Source organism: Zootermopsis nevadensis, unplaced genomic scaffold, assembly GCF_977971745.1.
Source record: "Zootermopsis nevadensis isolate Lab colony 2312 unplaced genomic scaffold, Znev_1.0 Znev_ptg000002l, whole genome shotgun sequence".
In the NCBI taxonomy this organism is placed as follows: Eukaryota; Metazoa; Arthropoda; class Insecta; order Blattodea; family Termopsidae; genus Zootermopsis; species Zootermopsis nevadensis.
This window is the reverse complement of record NW_028259134.1, coordinates 5243632-5261709: the sequence shown is the minus strand read 5'-3', so window position 1 is coordinate 5261709 and position 18078 is coordinate 5243632. Positions and strand designations below refer to the sequence as shown.

Below are 18078 nucleotides of genomic sequence, written 5' to 3'. Positions count from 1 at the left end.
AGTTAAAATACAGACTTTAAGATTATAGTGATTAAAATGACAAACAAGCAACTTTGAAGCAGCAAGAAAACATCCTGACACAAGTATCTGAATGTGGAAGCAATAAAAACAGAAACTTTAGAGGGTCATTTCTATGCAAAATTTATTCATTATCCCTAAATTCAATTGTTTTCACAAAGCTGAAGAACAAATTGTGAAGTTTGTACATAGGATGTCAGTTTTGTGTGACATTGTTGAGTTGAAAGCACAAGAAATTGCAAGTTGCTTAATATAAATATTGCATATATAAATTGGAGACCAGTGTGGGATGGTATGTACAAATGATGCAGAGGCATGGGTTTTCTGTGTGATGGTGAAGAGCCTGACTTTGAGCAGAAACTTCTGGCCTTTTAGAAGCATGTGCCTGAACTCAGAAAGCAATTAATTACCTACTGAGACAAATTGGCAGTGCTGATGGTACTCCAGCGTATATTGGTGTGCCATCCTCTCACCCCATTGGTGACATAGATGCAAAATGTGCCATCATAAAAACATTAGAACATGAAAAGAAGTGAGTTATTAATATTGACAGTGTTGGCAGATGGCATGCAAGTATCATTGTATGTCATACCCAGAGAAGTAAGCAAAAGGTGCATCTGCCTACAGGACTGATATCAGTTGCCAAATTAATGCAAACTGGTTACAAGTTGTCTGTCTGGAACAGGAGACCATGGGTATTGCTGAACTGTTGAGAAAGTTCTTTCTTGAATAGATATCAAGTCTGCTATTCATGCAGTGAATATTGACCTTGTGGCCATACCTGAAGAGATGACCTCACGGCTACAAGTTCTAGATGTAGTAATACATAAGCATTTTAAGGATCATTTGAAGCAGTTGAATTCTGAATTTCTCTTGGCAGGTAGCTGTGTTATGACAGCTACCAAGAATGTAAAGAAGGTCAGTGTAGCAGTGAGTCAAGACTTAATGACAGTGGATCTTTCCAGGAATTACAAAGTGCTGTATATGGAACACAATGAATAAAAGGTATTATATGGAGAGAGTCGGGAATGTTGCCACAGCAATGGAGTATGGAATGGTGAAAACAGGGAACATGGAATAGGAGATAGAGATTGTGAAGATGGACAGACTGGTTGACTGATCTGGAAAAGGCTTGTAGTAACTGTGCAACCAGAAATAAATAAATTGACCAAATAAATGTAACTTGTGATATGTTTTGAAAAATTTATTTTCTTTAATATCTTTTGGTAGTAATACTGTGAAAGTAATACATAAAGTCACTTTTTCTATACGTACATATTGCCTAGTTGTCATTTTTCTGAGATTTGTAATCATCTTCCATTCACGTAAATATGGTATTATTTGCAGAAAATTATTTCCTTGTGCAAGTGAAGTTTGAATTGCTGGAATATATGAAATTAATAATTTCCATGTTTTACGGTATATGCAGTTTGCAGGTATTTCTTATCGGAAAACATTTTAGTTTCATTTGTTTTCAGCTTGGACTCACCTGTATGGACTGAGAGTTCACAGTTCCCAGGTTGCCGTCAGGTGGCAGCATTTCTCGGTTGGCTTGACTATTGTGACCAGGTGAGTTGATTCAGTCCATTATATTTGTCAGATGTCCGTCTAATAAGCTTTACATTTTTTAATTCATCTTTTACAAGGAGTTGGAGAACCAGTGCTTGAAGTTGTATGTGTTAAGTCAGTGGTGCATGTATCAGTTTGCTGTTTGTTGTGTATATTTGGACTATCCTTATATCTTTGTTTTCTCTCTTCAAGCATTGATGATGAGGCTTTCATTACTTTCTTTGCCCTGGGGTACTCTATCTAGATATGGATTCATTAACCCTTGCATAGAATGTCAGAAGGACTAAACTGGAGGCATTGCTACAGAAATGCAGAGACATTGTCACTTATGAATGTTCAGTACCTGCATTCCTATTGAATATTTATACAAGTGTTTGGTGAAACAGCTTGTTCGAGAATCTCATCCTATCATTGGCAATGCACTGGCTAGCTGTGTGCGATTGGAGTTCCTCGATTGTGTCCTGGGCCCAGCCCTTCTGGAACCAGGTGGTGCTGATGAAGTCCTTATCACTGCCTTCATTAGCAAATGCCTGAAGCATGTCTCTGCACCTGCCCTGCTCAGTGGTAAGCACAGATATTTGTGAAAGGGGAATTTATTAAGAGCTGGAACAGCTCAATCAGTGAAGTGGCTGGTTGCAAGCTGGATGGCCAGGAGTTTGATTCCCAGTAGAGACAGAGATTGTTCTGTTTGGAATCACATCAGGACGGACTGTGGGGTCTATCCAGACTTCTATCCATTGGGTAATGTGAGCTCTTTTACTGCAGATGAAGTGGCCAAGGTGTGCAACTGAAAACATGTTTGCATCTTACACCAAGGTTTAGAACACATGGAGTGTAACCTCAATATCCATGCCTCATGGCATAATGCTCAGGCACATTTAATGCAACTTTCCTAAAACTTAAAATTTTTGTAGCCTTCACAATTTTCTGTTCCAATATATTGTGAATTATCCTCATGTTTGTTAAATTCAGGTTCTGTGAATTGAAGGATGTGACATCTCATGTCTTTTCTGTTACTTACTACTTAATGTTACTTTGTGCATATGGCTGGTTTGCCATTAAATGGAGGTGGGTATGGTTCACTGTATTGTATATAAATACACTTCATTTGATTTTGTAGTTACCTGACCAGACAGGACAAAGGACAGAAACTCTGTAGAAAGGATGATTATACATCATCAGGTATGTAAGTGATGATGGCTTTCTTCTGGGCTGTAGCATCATGTAGTTTGGTAAAAGGTTTCTGATGTTTCAGAGTTACTTGCTTCTTTCATAATTAGCAAGCAGGTACCTCTGAAATAACAGTAAACTTCTACTACACTGCATGGCACTACAACCTGGAAGACAGCCATTTTCATACTTGCTGCCTTGAGGACCTCATCCTACAGGCACAGAAGTGTTTGAGTGAGAGGGAAGACATTGAGCTGAATTTGGCTGTATTGAGATGTGTGCACTGATGAATCCTTGGGCTCCATTACATGACGTGTCTTGATCACTTGACTGAGCATCAACTTTAGAAGGAAGAGTGTATATTGCAGTCAGTTAGTGATCTTTGTATGAGGAATTGGTGCCTGGTTTTCCAGTAGTATCTATAGGGTGTCAGTGTGATAAGCAGTGCTGCTGGCAGCTCAGCTCTCTGGTTCTTGCAGCAAATTACTGTGCTGCATCTACCACACCCAGTGTCACTGTGAGCCATATTGTTCAGTGTTTTTACCAACATTTTTGCTGTGTACTATTCTGAGGTGGGAGAGACATAACACATATAGGACTTCGAAAGTATATAAGAGAATAAAACTTTGAAAATTAAATAACATTTAATAAGTGCCCCCTCCACTCACAGACTGATAACACTCTGGCAGACGTATGGAATATTAACTCAGTTTCATAGTTTAATGACTGTAGTGGGGTGTAACTTATGCCTCATATTTGGGAGGCTCTAAGTTCAGTTCCCGACCTGGAGGTCAGCTGGACTGGTACTAAATTTATTTTGCTTGCTTCTGTCTATTCCTGTAAATACTGATACAATAAATTGCAGTAGGTCCTGACCACATCCACATTTTTACAATTCTTTATTAGTAATTATCCTCTCAAAACATTCATATAACCTATCATCATCATCATCTATGGCTCCACAACCCAGTGTGGGTCTTGCCCACCTCCTTATGGAGGTTACTTACTTATCTATTTAGACATTTGGTGGGACTTCTTGGATGAGTGGTCAGCCCATCGCAAGGCCTCTGTCTGTACACAGGACAGCACAATACAGAAAGATGTGGACATAAATGCCTTGAGTGGGATTTGAACCCACAGTCCCAGTGTCCAAGCGCAAAAGGCCCACATCTCAGACTGCGTGGCCACTGTAAATGGCATATATAACGTATGCAGTTGGGAAAGCATCATTAAATAATCATACAAACAAACAGAACATTAACTCAAGAAGTGTATGTAACAGGGATCTAAAGATAAACAGCAGATTGTAAAGCACAAAGAGATTTTTGTGAGGATTGAAAGGAGTAACTCTGAGAAACAAACAGCAGAGTGAGAATATAAGGAATTTATTTGAGGAAAACAAAATGACTGATGTCATTTAGGAATGCCAACAGAAGTGGCAAAGTCATGTTCATTGGATGCCACACTACAGGTTACAAAGAAGAGATTTTAACTACAGACCTTGAGAAAATTGGAATTAGTAACACCACAAATGTTCAGCTTCTTGTAACCTTGGAATGGGTCTGATGGGTGCAAACCTTCTAAGGCACAAGAAAAAGTAATACATAGCATGTGAGCTTGTTATAGTGGCGATATGAACATACCTACAAACTCTGTACAGAACAATTTTTCTTTGTGATGTCATGCCTCCATAGAACTGGAAACCAATGTGGTGACTGTTATGTGCCCACAGAATTCCTGTACTGGTTGGTTGGAGACAGCAGAGAGCCTGAGTTGCCAGGGATGTCCACTTCTCCCGTAAGACAACATTTGCTTAACAACTGCTTCCATGAACGAGATGAGGTCAGCCTAGAAACCCTGCGACTCTTTGAGGTGAGATATAACAGGACACTAATGTATCACTGATTACATCGATTACTTCAGAAGAAGTTTTATATTGTTCCTTTTGGCTGTGATGAAATAAAGTACTGTAAAGAATGTTCTTCACTAGCATATAACATACACTTTATATTTTAATGAATGTTGTTTCTGTCTGCCTCCATGATTGATACAAAACATGTTACTACAAAACTGGCAAATACTGTACTTCATTTTATATTACACCTATGAAATCTTGTGTAATGCCATGATAAATTTTTGAGACATCTTATGAAAGGTGTTATGTGTAAATATACAGGTAACATAAAAGTAAAACAGGTTTTTCAAGAAAAGATTTAAAAGCAGATATGATAGAATGCATTGGAATTATTCAATTTGCATTTTGTGTTTATTTTATTTTTCTTACACGTTTAATGGCTTGGTACTGAACAGTGTGGTCACATAGTTCGCTCTATTCTGTTATGCTGTATAATCTGAGCTAAATACTATTGACAGCATCATTAAATAGACTGTAAGTAAATTACTTCAGGATTAATTACTTGGTGATCAACTTTTGTTGATTATTTATTATACTGGCATCTCTTAAACAAATTGTTAAAAATATTACTTCTTCAGGTCCTCTTTGCCTGTATCATGACATCAGTGTCATTCCCTGAAATTTTGTGTTTGTAAGTTTTAACGTCATCAGCACAGTGAGTTTGTCGTGGCTTCACACCTGCCTCATGGGCTTTCACTGTTTTGCCAGAGATCACATCATGGTCATACACAATGCTGATAGGAATTCCCCACAGAATTACTTACAGTGGCTACATGAAGAAAGTGTTGAAAAATTGCAAAATGATACTGAATGGTGAAATGTAGTTAAACGTGGATATAGAGTAACTGATTCAACACAGCAGAGGTTTTTTAAAATGAGGCTGGCCAGTAAGGTTGAAGTGTTCTGTTTGTTAAGGTGCTGCTGGAGAAGCCAAGTGAGCATGTCCTTTACTGTTTGGTGTTGGTATACCTGACTGCACGGAATTACTATGACGTCTCTGCATCAGACTCGTTGATTGGCTCTTGGAGTGATGAAGATGAACGTGAACGCCAAAGAGAGAGTCCTTGTATGCTCCTTTGAATTGAAAATTTATATATTTACTGTTGAGTTTCTAGACCTGACTATATGAACACATTTTTGTGAGAAACAGTTTTTTTTTCTGTTTCAAATTCTCATCGTAATGATTATATAAATCAGTATTAAATACAGAGAATGTCTCATGACATAAACTTTACAATTCAGCAATGATCAGTGGAGGTTATTACAAGTCAAAAATAAAGAGTGCCATGGATGCATGAGGCTCTAGGGTGATCTAGCCCTTGGCCTGGCTAGCTCAAAGAGGGGGTGCCTAACAAAGGTTTATGCCCTCTTATCCTTTTTACCTGATGAAAAAGGCATACTCCAGCTTTCAAAAAAATTGTAATTATATGATTTAGACAACAAGCAAAGAAAAAAAATTAGTTTTATTCATTATAGTGCACCATCATCAAAAACCTCCAAACTTTCATGATAGACATATTGGCCTGTTCATGTTTGAACAGATTCCCTTATGAAATTGTTATGTATTATTACATGAATTTAAATAATTTCTACAACATGTTCTGGGCATAAATGAGTATGGTTCTAGCTAGATGGTCCTAGAAGATACAACATATTCAGTTTTTATATGTGCATACAGTGTGCACAATTGTATCATCATCAGACTGTCAAGCATTTGAGCATTTTGTTGTCTTCTTACAACCTCAGTCATCTTATTAGTGTTTTGTGTGATTGCCTGCGCTTTTTGTCTGTATTTCATCCTTACTCTCTCAGCACATACCACTCAGATACCATACATCTGCAAAGATAATGCATCCTTTGCTCCTTCAAGTAATTGGCTGCACATTAATTTTTACTTTCAGTTCTATTAGGCATGTATTGAAGAACTGACTGAATTGAATGTTCACAAATATACTACATTTATTTAAATGCTGTGAACCTTTGAATAAGATATGCACCTCAATTTTGGTGTTTTATGAGAACCTTTTTGTTTGAATGAAATTAATACCAAAGACTAAAAGTGATAAATTATATGAATGTCCTGATATAGAAATCTATAAAGACACGTGTGAATTTGATTGTTTCAGTGCTGGATTTTTCTCCTGGGTCATCGCCTGTTAGCAGGACTCTTGCCCCAAGCAGTATTAACAAAATTATAAACAGGTAAGTGAGTGTGTTTGTTGCTGGTGTACTGTATTTAAACAAATACCTTACAGCCCCAAATAAGGTGCATATACCAAAGAATTTCCTTCTTCATAGAGTGAGTGAGTGTTTAATTAATTACCATCACACTTCATGAATGCAAGAAACTGGTTGCAGTACCTGTAATAAGAAAGTTCCCTTTTGTTTTATGTAGATGTCGTGATTGTGATACCTGCTCCTATTGTAAGACTGTTGTTTTGATCTTGACAGCTTTATTTTCCTGCTGCCCCAACACTTGCATTCTACAACTGATCCTGATGAATCAGGTTATGAGCAGTATGTGCAAGATGCAGACAGACAATATCAGTCATGCATAGCAAGATGTGCCTGCTATGCATGGCCAACTGAAGCAACCTTTCCTGAGCCAGCCGAGTATGATGATTCACACAGCTCTGATTCATGTCCTGAAGCTGACCATGGCCACCACTTCTATGAAGGCCCATTCCTGCGGATGCTGTTCACCCGCCTTGTGCGTTTACCATACCAGGTGAAAAGAATATTGTAAATTTGATAGACGGACACAAGTGGAACATTTGAGGTCAGCTTTTAGCCTCCTTTACTTATTTTATGTGCAAAAGGTTCATGGTGTTATGTGTGTGCACTTCTGCCTATCATGACATCACACATGATGTGAAAATTAATAAAGAGAAAATTATTGTTCCATGGTCGCTAAAGTATTCATGAATGTTTCAACATATTTATTGTTAGAATATGTGGATCCCTTCCCATGTTGTAGGGTTAATTTCAGAGAAAGTATATGACATTTTTATTTGTAAATATACTCCATGGTTTTAATTGAGGAAGTGAACCTTTGGGTTCCATTAAATTTAAAAAAAAATCTTGAGTGCCTGAGCGAATGTTGGCTTCTCAGGAAGGACTCAGCTTCATGAAGTAAGTGGAGTTTGTTGATTCTTGTTCATCTTATCAGGAAATTCCTTTTTATGGAACACTGAGGTGTACAAATGTATACTATTAGACTCTCTTCCACATCCTCTCAGCCTGTCACCAAAACATCCATTTTAACAGTATTTTACAATTTATTTGTCTTCTGTTGAGGTTTTCTAGCAAACATTTTGTGTGTATTTATTAATCCCCCATGCTGCATGTTACAGATCTTGTGTATCGCATCATTCACCCTGAAATATGAGATGAAGAATACAAATCTGAAGTTCCTTTGCATGTAATTGTAACTTTTTGTTACAGCCATACGAAATCAACCTCCAGCTGACGGGCCTGGTTTCTCACCTTGCAATGTTGCCTCACCCATACCTCCATGAGTACTTGTTGAATCCCTTACTGCCAGTGCACAGTGAGGCCAACTCATTGTTTTCCGTTCTTCAGCTGGTAGCAGGCGAGCTTGTGAGCCAGGTCCCTACAATAAAGAACTACAAACACCTACTGAACAGCACAAGACAGAAATTGTTGGGTGATGGAGATGATGTGCAGTAAGTACAGCATCCACTATTCTTTTATTTGTTCATCATCATCCATTGCCGGGTCCACTTGGTAAAGCCCCTCTATCTCTTCCTGTCCCTCCACCACTCCTCTTCTTCCACCAACTGCCACTGGGCACCTCTCTCCATCACTCCTCATTTTATCTGCTCCTCCCACCTTCTTCGTGGTCTTCCCCTTGGTCTTGTGCCAGTCACTCTCATATCCAACTTTTGTCATGCTATCTGCTCTTCTCCCATTCGCTTCACGTGTCCATACCACTTCATTCTTGCTTCCTCTACTCTCTCTACCAGACCCCTCACATCCATTTGTTTCCTAACTTCCTCATTCCATACTCTATCCCTCCTTGTTATACCCAATGCACTCTTCAAAAACTTCATACCCATTCTTTCCACCTTCCATATCTCCTTCCTTCCCAATGTCCAAGTTTCTGCTGCATATGTAACAATTGGTACAAGGTACACCTCATACTGCAACCTCTTGCACCTCATTGGGACTTCCTGTTGCCATAGTAAATCTCTCACCGCTCTGTAGAAACTCTCTCCCTGCTGTCCCCTCCTTACTAGCTCCATCCTATTGCGACCCTCTTTCTCGATTACACTTCCCAAGTATTTGAGTTTCTCTCCCCTTAATTCAATCCCGTTCCATACTCTGTTCTGCGTTCGTGATATACACACCACCTCACACTTCTTGATGTTAAACTTCATGCCACACCTCTCCACCTCCTCTTGCCATACTTCCAACTGTTGTTGCACTTTTCCTTCTCTCTCTGTCCCACACCATCACATCGTCTGCAAACACCATTGCTTTCATTCCATTCTTGCCAACTCTTTTTGCCACTCTGCCTTCCAAAATAACCACAAATAAGCTTTTATTTGTTATTGAAAATAAATCTATTTTCTATTTGTAGCTTAACCTAGTAGCAGGTCATCGCCGCCTCCTTTCGTAGGTTTCATAGTCTTTAAAGCATGTATTTATGAGTAGTGAGTGACCAGCCCACTGACTGCACAATTTATACTCACTCCTGATTTGACTGCCAGAGCCATCTAGCAGTTAAGCAGTGAATCAGGAGAGAGACATGGGTGAGAAATGGCTGCTGAGTTTTGCTTACGAAACATCTCGTATCATGCTCGCAAGTTTCTTTTACATGCCGTAAACTACGACATGGGACCGCCGGCTTTACTTCCCCTCCGAAGGAAGTTGTGCTACGGATTTTTATCACCCTTAAAAATCCATCGACCTTGGCCGGGATTGAACCCGCGAACCTTGGGTCCAGTGGCGAGCACGCTAACCACTAGTCCACCGAGGGCAACATTTGAAAATAAATATCTGATATGATTGTCTTGATTTCTGTTTTTCCACTTTCAGGGCTTGAAAATTGTGATAAATTCCCCATTGCAGGTTAGTGCCCATCAGTCAGTAGTCTAATGATTTGATTGCTACAGTTAGTCTTCCATACAGGCATCCTAAAACTTAGAGCCCTGCTAAATGTATTGTTTAACGTTTATTGACCATGCTTGTTGGTTTATGTGCGGTCCAACTGGCAAAATTCCCACCTACTATTTGTTGTATGCCCACAAATTCCACCCACATTCTGCCTGTAATTCACTATGTTTGCATATATTTGTATGGAACTTTTTAGGTAGGTGTAATATAAAACAAAGTCAAGTCAAACCAAGTCTTATGTGTGTATAAATGGTAAATTATGGGCTTGTTGTAAATGGAATGGAGTACACTGGTCTTCCATCACATAGAACAGATGATAGTATGTTGTTTCCGTTATTCAACATGATGAATAACATTGAATAAAATTCATGTTGCCAACTTATTTCAGTCTTTCCCAAACTGTGTACTTCATAGAGATGTTCTGCTTTAAGCTTTGTATTTGAATTTAAGCAGTCTTGTTATGTTGCCATACGTAGGGTTGAATACTATTTAGCTTAACACTAAGCACAGCCACAGTAATGTTCAGCTGCTGTTCACTAGCATATCAATATTTCACACTATGAAATGATCAGAATTCTAAACCTCTTTTCTACAATGTGATGGTGCAGCGCTGGCTGGTGCCTGCTGTGGTGTGATGTCATCCACCAGCCTGAGCAGATAATGTGAACATATGCATTGTCAGTAGCGAGCTGTTCCTTCCATGATGTGACATCATCTATTGAACTGACTGCCTCTCCCCCCAGTCATAGTTTGCTGTTATTATGTTGCCTAAAAATATCACTGCTGTTAAAGTATAATTAAGTTACCAGCATCACATGAAAGAGCAGTGATCAATTTGCAACATGTAAATTATTTTGAAAGAAAGAGCACAACTGGGTGGAAGAAAACTGTAATTGGTTTCTGTGTTGTGGTGGAGAATGTCAGGCAATGGGTGCCTTTTGCTTTGTCTAAAACTGTTATTTTTCATCCCAGAATGTTCAAGAGATAAAGTAAACAGCTTGAAGTACACAATTTTTTTTAACATATCAGCTATTTGCAAAGGAAACTAATAAATAAAGAAACACTTGAAATTGGGCCATATAGTGATGTATGGTTGTATATTTTTGGGAAATACAAGACTTTGGTGTAGTAATTCTTTGTATAATGTAAAATAACATGATAACTCAATGAAAGAAAAGCATTTTCACTTTATTGGAATTTCACCATGTGGCCCTGTAGATAAGACCTTCAGGTTCCATGAAGAAAGCAAGGTATTCTTTTACAAGCCAAGTATACAATTAACTTTTCAAAGAATATCCTGCACCATTGAGTGAGTGAGTGGCCCCATAGATAAAAAAGTTCATTATGCTACCACAGAGTTAGTGTGCCTTGTGACTTATCAGTATTAATTTACATTGTTTAAAGACCACATGATTTATATAGTTGAAAAGTAAAGTTTTCTAAGCAATTTTGTTGGCATAATATTTTATTAATAATTCAGAATTTGCTAAGATCGAATGTGTGTGTATACCAGTATGGATTACACCTTTCCCGTCTTATTTAAACTATTTACATGTTTATTAATTCAGTCTTCATGTCACACAGCTTCCTGAAAAAACTCAGCAACATCCATCTCATGACTACAAGGTGACATAGGAAGAATTGAGAACTGTGCATTCAGTCCAATGTTTTTCACTCATTCAGGCTTCCTCATATCTGCTACTATCCCTCCTAGACTTCAGTATGGAGACTTTTGTTGATATTTGTCTTTCATATGTATGAATGCAGTGTGTGTGAGATATTTGTGGATTTACTATTTCCTCAGTTTCAGAACCTAAACTGAGGGTGCATGAATTATACAATGAAATGCAGTACCTTTTATAGTATTTCATGTACTGATGGTAATGTGCTGTTTTATTTACCTAGGGAGGAAGAAAATAGTCTTCTTGAAAGTGTGGTGGTACTGGAAGAATTCTGTAAGGAGGTAGCAGCCATCACCTTTGTCAAGTTCCATCATTCGTCGTGATGATGGCAGCACTTCCCCCGACCACTAACAGTAGTTGCATCCTGGTCCCCAAGGAAAGCACCCTCAGGATTTCAGTCTTGAGAAATGAAAGGGATTCTGGGGATTGCTTCTTAATCATTTCATGACAGCCAGAAGTCATCAGTGATAAGTTAAATTCTAAAATATTAACCACACAAGTACTATCCATGAGTTCTTGGTTCAGATCTTAACTTCTGCAGTGGACAACAACAAAAACAACACAAAATAGTCTTCATATATTTTAATTTTATTTCCCTAAATTTTATTCCTTGCACATATAACTCAAATTATTTGCTTCTTTTGACCAATCATTGTCAAAGTGAAACCATATTTCTCAGTTTAAGTCTTTCATGGTGTGGTTATGGGCAACATATATCCCACCTTGAAACTATTGTTTTAGAAGAAACATATTAATGACGATAGGGTTTAGCTAACCATATGCTGTGGTTTTGTGATTAACATTCTTGATTTATATTAGCGAGTTCCTAGGTTAATGTCTCAGACTGGTGACCTGCTGTCTTGAATTCATTGCTTCTTGTAGTCCCTTCATGCAAGCTGGGATAGTACCTAAAAATAGGCCATGATTACTCCCCTATCAGTAAAATGTGAGAATGAAATAAACTAATAAATTCACAGTTAATAGAGGCAATTCCAGAATATTTCAATAGATGGCTGAGAACCAGAAGTTACATAGTTAATGTAAATAATGAACATTTTACTGGTTTTGTGTTGCCTGTATTATTTCTCGCCCACTTTACTGCTCATAATTGAGATAGTTATAATTTCTATGGCTGACACTTCTAGGGTTAACCCTTATAATACTGGAATAGGGAATTTAAACCTCTGTACTGTGGGTCTGCTGACCAAAGTTTAACTCTGGGGTGTGCTGTTGCAATACATGGCCTGCTGAACTGCACATAAGCTGTGATGCATGGCTGATGAAGGTTAAGAGCAGTACCGGATGTTTTTGTTTGTTTTGGACCACAAAATTCATCTTGTAAGTTATGACGTATTTCTGGTACATTTTCTATATACTAAATTTATGGGGAATGTTACGTATATAATAGTTAACTTTGTTTAATTGTATGGAGACTTGTGTCCAGTGAAGTATGTAAATGATTTTGAATCTTTATGTGTAAACATGTATTTTAGTGACCTGTGGTTTGAGTATTTTCAGTATTATACCATATCATTGTATCTTAATGTTTATTGTGTGTGGACTGAATGTGAGAGATCAGTATTGTTTTTACAGTTGCACATATTTTGTTTCTTAGTTTTATGAGTTTGCTAATAAACATGGTAATTTCATTTGTAAGTGAGGGGGGGGAAGTATCCTTTAAGCCTTCTAGTTATGTTTGTAGCCCTGGCCTCAGCACTGAGTTTTTTTAACAATATAGATAAAGTTCTATACTATGACCACTTTTGAAATTAGTCATGAAACTCTATTCTGTAGTACTATGCCCCAGGGTATACACAAAAGAATGGTGTGGTTTCAAAAGTTAATTAAAAATTTATTTCTCACCTTACACGGGCACAACATACACCGTCAGCGGCGACAACTGTCCAAGTTTCTCATGCGTTAATTACAATCCTTCAATGTGTGCACCCTGGGTCACACGACACACATCCACACGGTAATCAAACTCATCCCATCCAGCGCTGTGGAAAAACACGATTGAGAAGCACTCCTACATTCCTGTGAAAATGGGGGGGAACTCCATCCAGTTGTAGAATGTAATCGTCATAATTGGTATTCTGTTGGGGTAACAACCAACTTTCCAACATGTTCAAAAATGAGTCGCCAGTCACAGTTGCACCATTCTTTTGTGTATACCCTGGCAGTCATTCATTGACAGTTACTGCTTTGAAAGAGACTATCATAATTGGTTATATGACTATCTCAAGCAGTTTCTGTATTATTAATGCATAAGTTTCAGTTTCTACATTTTAGGAGAAGAAAATGCTGATGTGGTTTCAGATATAAACCATGTTTTATGTAACTTCTGTATAGTATTTGTGGATATCCTAATAACTTGCATTTCTTCTAATGTTCAGTCTTCCTACATTCTTAATGTTTCTAACAGATTTTAGTATTATTAAGAGTTTGATTATGGAACATTACAAATGCATTACTTTACTTTCTAATTACATAATTTTTGTTTGGTCATCAGTCCTTGATATTGGGTTTTTTAACTGTGATGAAAAGTTTTGTTTCAGGACTTAATACTTTGAAAGTTTAGATTATGTGAAGACTCTGCTGTGAGTTGCCATTTCATTTCCCACAAACTATCAGGAGGTAGTCTTAAAAGACTTCTTGTTATAACTGTATGTTTTTTGCGGTTAAGTTTTTGAGATTAGGGGAAGAAAAAGGCTGTTAAAATGCAACAGCTGTGATATTTTCCTCTCCACAAAACATATCTACAAGTTAATTGCAGTTGATTTCATGTCTGGGATATCCAGATTGTTCATACCCACCTTTCAGATGTTTTGGTATAGCACAAATACACTATTGCAACATATTTGTGCTTGAAGATGGCTGTCTAGTGGGTTGTAGTGCCATATCATTTGATAAAAGTTTTGTAACATTTCAGAGGTCCTTGCTGCCTCCATCATCAATGCAATTAGTAATGAGCTTACTCATCACCCAGCTTCATATTCACTGCCGTGAGAACCTCAAATCCTACATATTTGTGCTTCCTTGTGAGAGTATTTCAGTGTTAATTTTTCATATATTTGTGGCTCCAAATAGTGTTGAAGGAAGTTACATAAGATTTCCATGTGTTTGATATTCGGTTAAAATTAAATTAACATGAAACGTGGATTAAAATATTATTTAGAGGTGAACAGCAATGAAATAAACTTAGCATAATAATCATATGCCTTACCAATTACTAATTCATAATATACAATTTCAAATAATTCATATATGTCAGTAGATTGTAGGAAGAAAACATTTCCAGTTGCTTAAAAAAAGGTAAAATTAAATTATCCTTGTGTTAGTTGGCTGGCTGGCTGATTTTACCTACTGGGGAAAGAGTTGAACAGGTATGAACTCTTCTAAACTTGGTGGTGAAGATGATAATGTTTGGAATTCCTGCCAGAAATTGAACCCCAGCAACCCAGACAGCCATGTGGTTTGTTGGTCTTGCCAGTAAGTGAAAATGGGCAAAGCAATGCTGGCTTTGCTAGGCAAACCCAGTTGCTAAATGTTATTAAGTACTGTTTATACTTTGTTATGTGCTGAAGAAATGTTGTGTTTGTTGAAATATTACTTTGTTTTATGTTCATAACACTAGATTATAAAGCAAAAGTTGCTTGACATTGAAGTTGTATATTGCAGGTTCATCATATGAGGGCTCAGTGCTGTAGGAATACCAAACAGATGATTGCATCTCACAAGAAATCGCCAATTTATTTATGTTTAATAAACACACTTTCACTTTTACAGCAATTGTCCTTGGGGTCCTTGTTACTCATTTTAACTGGCAACAGTTTAGGAAGTAGAGTTGTGAAACTGCATAACAAAACATGTTTACAGTTATATTGTTATATACTGTATAAAGTAATATGGGGGCTGTTATTGGTGTGACCACTCATACTATGCAGAAGAGGATCAAGTATGGAAAGTGTAATTTGAAAGTTGTTGGGAAGATACAGAAAGTAGTAGTAGTATTTAAAACACAACCCAAAAACAGTCATGTACTGCAGTAAAAAAATGTCTTCTTTTCATTTGAGTCAAGGTCACCCCTTTGCTAGTCTTTTATTCACTTCTCTTGTGCAAGAACCATGGAAGTTGAGACTGAAATTGGAAGGGTGGGGCATGCATTTCTCTGTAAAAACAAATGAGATCCTACTTAAGGAAATTCTGAATTTAAAAATTCTGTTTTAATATATCATCATACATTTTGCAGCGAGGAAAGTTTTTTATTGCACCAGTTCTATGTATGCAGTTTTAGAATGATGTTTCTGTGCATTCCAACAAAGATGGTATTCATATATTTGTCTCCACATGATTGCCCTGACTTGTACATGCTTAAGATTTAGAAAATGATGCAACACTCCCTCCTCCCTATACAGTACATAACATTTCATGGTGATTTCAATATGCCATTGACAGGATTAACAAAGTACTGCACCAAACCTTATGTTATATTATACTTTTGAAGCCTTTGAAGTAGACTTGGATGAAGGAATTTACATTTTGTAAAGATAAAAATTATAAAAACATCAGAAACCTGAAGTTACCTTTATAGTTTAAAAGCCAAGCTGTGTTCAGGCACAAAGTCTGTGGTTCTAGTACTTAGTATGTAGTCTCTTGACTTTAAATTGCAGTGGAGTTTTAATAAACTCTTCTGGTTGATGTATTTTATCTCTGTTCTAGTTTAATTATGTATGTCAGTTTCAGTGTACTTATTTTTCTAGTCTGTATTGCCATCTCTGTGATTTCTCCTTCAGTCAGCATAGAATATGATAATAAATGTAATATGTATGTTTTTCATCATTAGTGTATAACCATTATCATACAATATGAATTTAAACTGTCTATTACACAGCTGCTGGCCAGACTTTAACTCTGGGGTTAACAGTTCAGCAGTATGATGCTAATGCAATGCACAGCCAGCTGGACTACATGTTAACTGTGATGCAAAGATGATGAGGGTTAAAACGCATCACATCTAAAAGTTATTCAAGAATGAATTGTTAAAAATGATACTCAACCTCCCGGCTGGCAAGCAGTTTCATTCCTACACTCACATTGCAGTAAAATAAGATTATAAAAGGAAAAATGTTAAAATGTAAAACTTGGAAGTTGATGAGAAAGTTGGTGGTGATAAGTGAGGGCTGTTTAATAGGTGACTTTTGACATTATCTTAATTTGACATAGATGATGAAAAGAACAAGGGCTAACTGACACTGTATTTATCCACATAATCACAAGAGACATTTGTCCAGCCATTAACACTACCTGTGCGATTCCCACAGAGAATGAAATCGGGGCTCAATGTCTGCATCCACTGGTACACCTCAGTTTTCACCTTATCATCAGAAATGTTCTCCTGTTAAGTGCTTCCTTAGTGATGAAGTCAAAGTCTGAACTGTATGGTGAATGACAAGACATTTTCAGCAAAACTGCTGGAGGAGTTACATTGTGACCCAGCTATATGGGTGTGGGCTTAGTTGTGATGAAAGATCGTTTTCTCCCTGAGCAAGCCAGGGTGTTTCCTCTGGATGCCTTTCTTTAGGTGTTGCAGTCTGCATTCACTATTGCTGTATGGTCTATGAAACCAAGGACAGGAATGCTCTGTGCAACAGAATTTGACATCAGCACCTTTCTTTCTGCCTGGGGTTCCTCAGTTGCATCAGCATCAGTGATGAAATGTGGGTTCATCATTTCACCCAAACATTGGAGGCACCCAGTTGAGAAAAAAACTGAACTTGGAAAGTCATATTGACCCAAAAAGCTAATTTGCATATTAAACGTAAATTTTTTGACATGTTGGTTAGATCAAATGCCCTGGCTTCATTATGATTCAGACTCAGCTATTGCAAACTGCAACACATGCAGCTTGTTTTCTGAAGTAAGTGACTGGCTGTAAAAAAATGTTCGAAGGATCCACAGGTCCTTTTGAAGTTAAAAGTACGATATTAAGCAACATGAAAAATCCAATCAACATAATTCTGAAAATGCACTAAGAGTAAAATTAAATCCATAATCTTGTCTCATCACAAGATATGTGTTAAAGGCAGATGAAAAAATGGTTTATTATTTAAAATGTATTCAGCTCTTCATAATACATTGCTAAAAATGAAAATATTTTACAACAAACAAAAGAAAGTCACGCAAAGATTTGATCTATTATATAAATAATTCAATTTTAGTCAGCATCCTGCTTGATGGATCAATTGACATATCAAGGGATGTTCAATCTACCATTCACTTCCTGATGGATTTCTTGGAAGTCCTTACAGAACTATACAGGAACAGAAAAGGATCTACTTCTCAGTATGGTGGATTGCCATGCTACAACAGCAGTTCACCTCTGGAAACTTTGCAGCATAAGTCAGGAAAAATTGAAAATGTATTGTCAGGCATTTTCCTTAATTTTATTTACAGGGTATACAGCTTGACAGCTAATAAAATCTCATGCAAGGCATTATTCAACTGACAAAGATTAAAGATGGGATACTTTATCTCTAACAGAAGTATGCTGCTATTGGGAATAGTTTGTCACTAGCAACATCA

General features: G+C 37.3%; 1 protein-coding gene across 8 annotated transcripts in view; it reads left to right on the top strand.

The window, feature by feature from the left end:
* LOC110829034 (FHF complex subunit HOOK interacting protein 2A) overlaps window positions 1-16332 on the top strand; it is a 37061-nt gene extending 20729 nt beyond the window's left edge. For 5 of the 8 annotated variants that reach the window (XM_022062310.2, XM_022062309.2, XM_022062316.2 and 2 more), the window contains exons 9-16: window positions 1497-1587; window positions 1974-2151; window positions 4490-4629; window positions 5588-5738; window positions 6799-6874; window positions 7124-7400; window positions 8117-8358; window positions 11717-16332. In XM_022062310.2, the coding sequence (XP_021918002.1) occupies window positions 1497-1587; window positions 1974-2151; window positions 4490-4629; window positions 5588-5738; window positions 6799-6874; window positions 7124-7400; window positions 8117-8358; window positions 11717-11816 (1255 nt within the window). In that variant the 3' untranslated portion in view covers window positions 11817-16332. Of the gene's footprint in view, window positions 1-1496; window positions 1588-1973; window positions 2152-4489; window positions 4630-5587; window positions 5739-6798; window positions 6875-7123; window positions 7401-8116; window positions 8359-9733; window positions 9767-11716 lie in introns of all 8 variants that reach the window. The other 3 variants (XM_022062312.2, XM_022062311.2, XM_022062317.2) reach the window with 3 other exon arrangements.
* Window positions 16333-18078: the final 1746 nt, after the last annotated feature.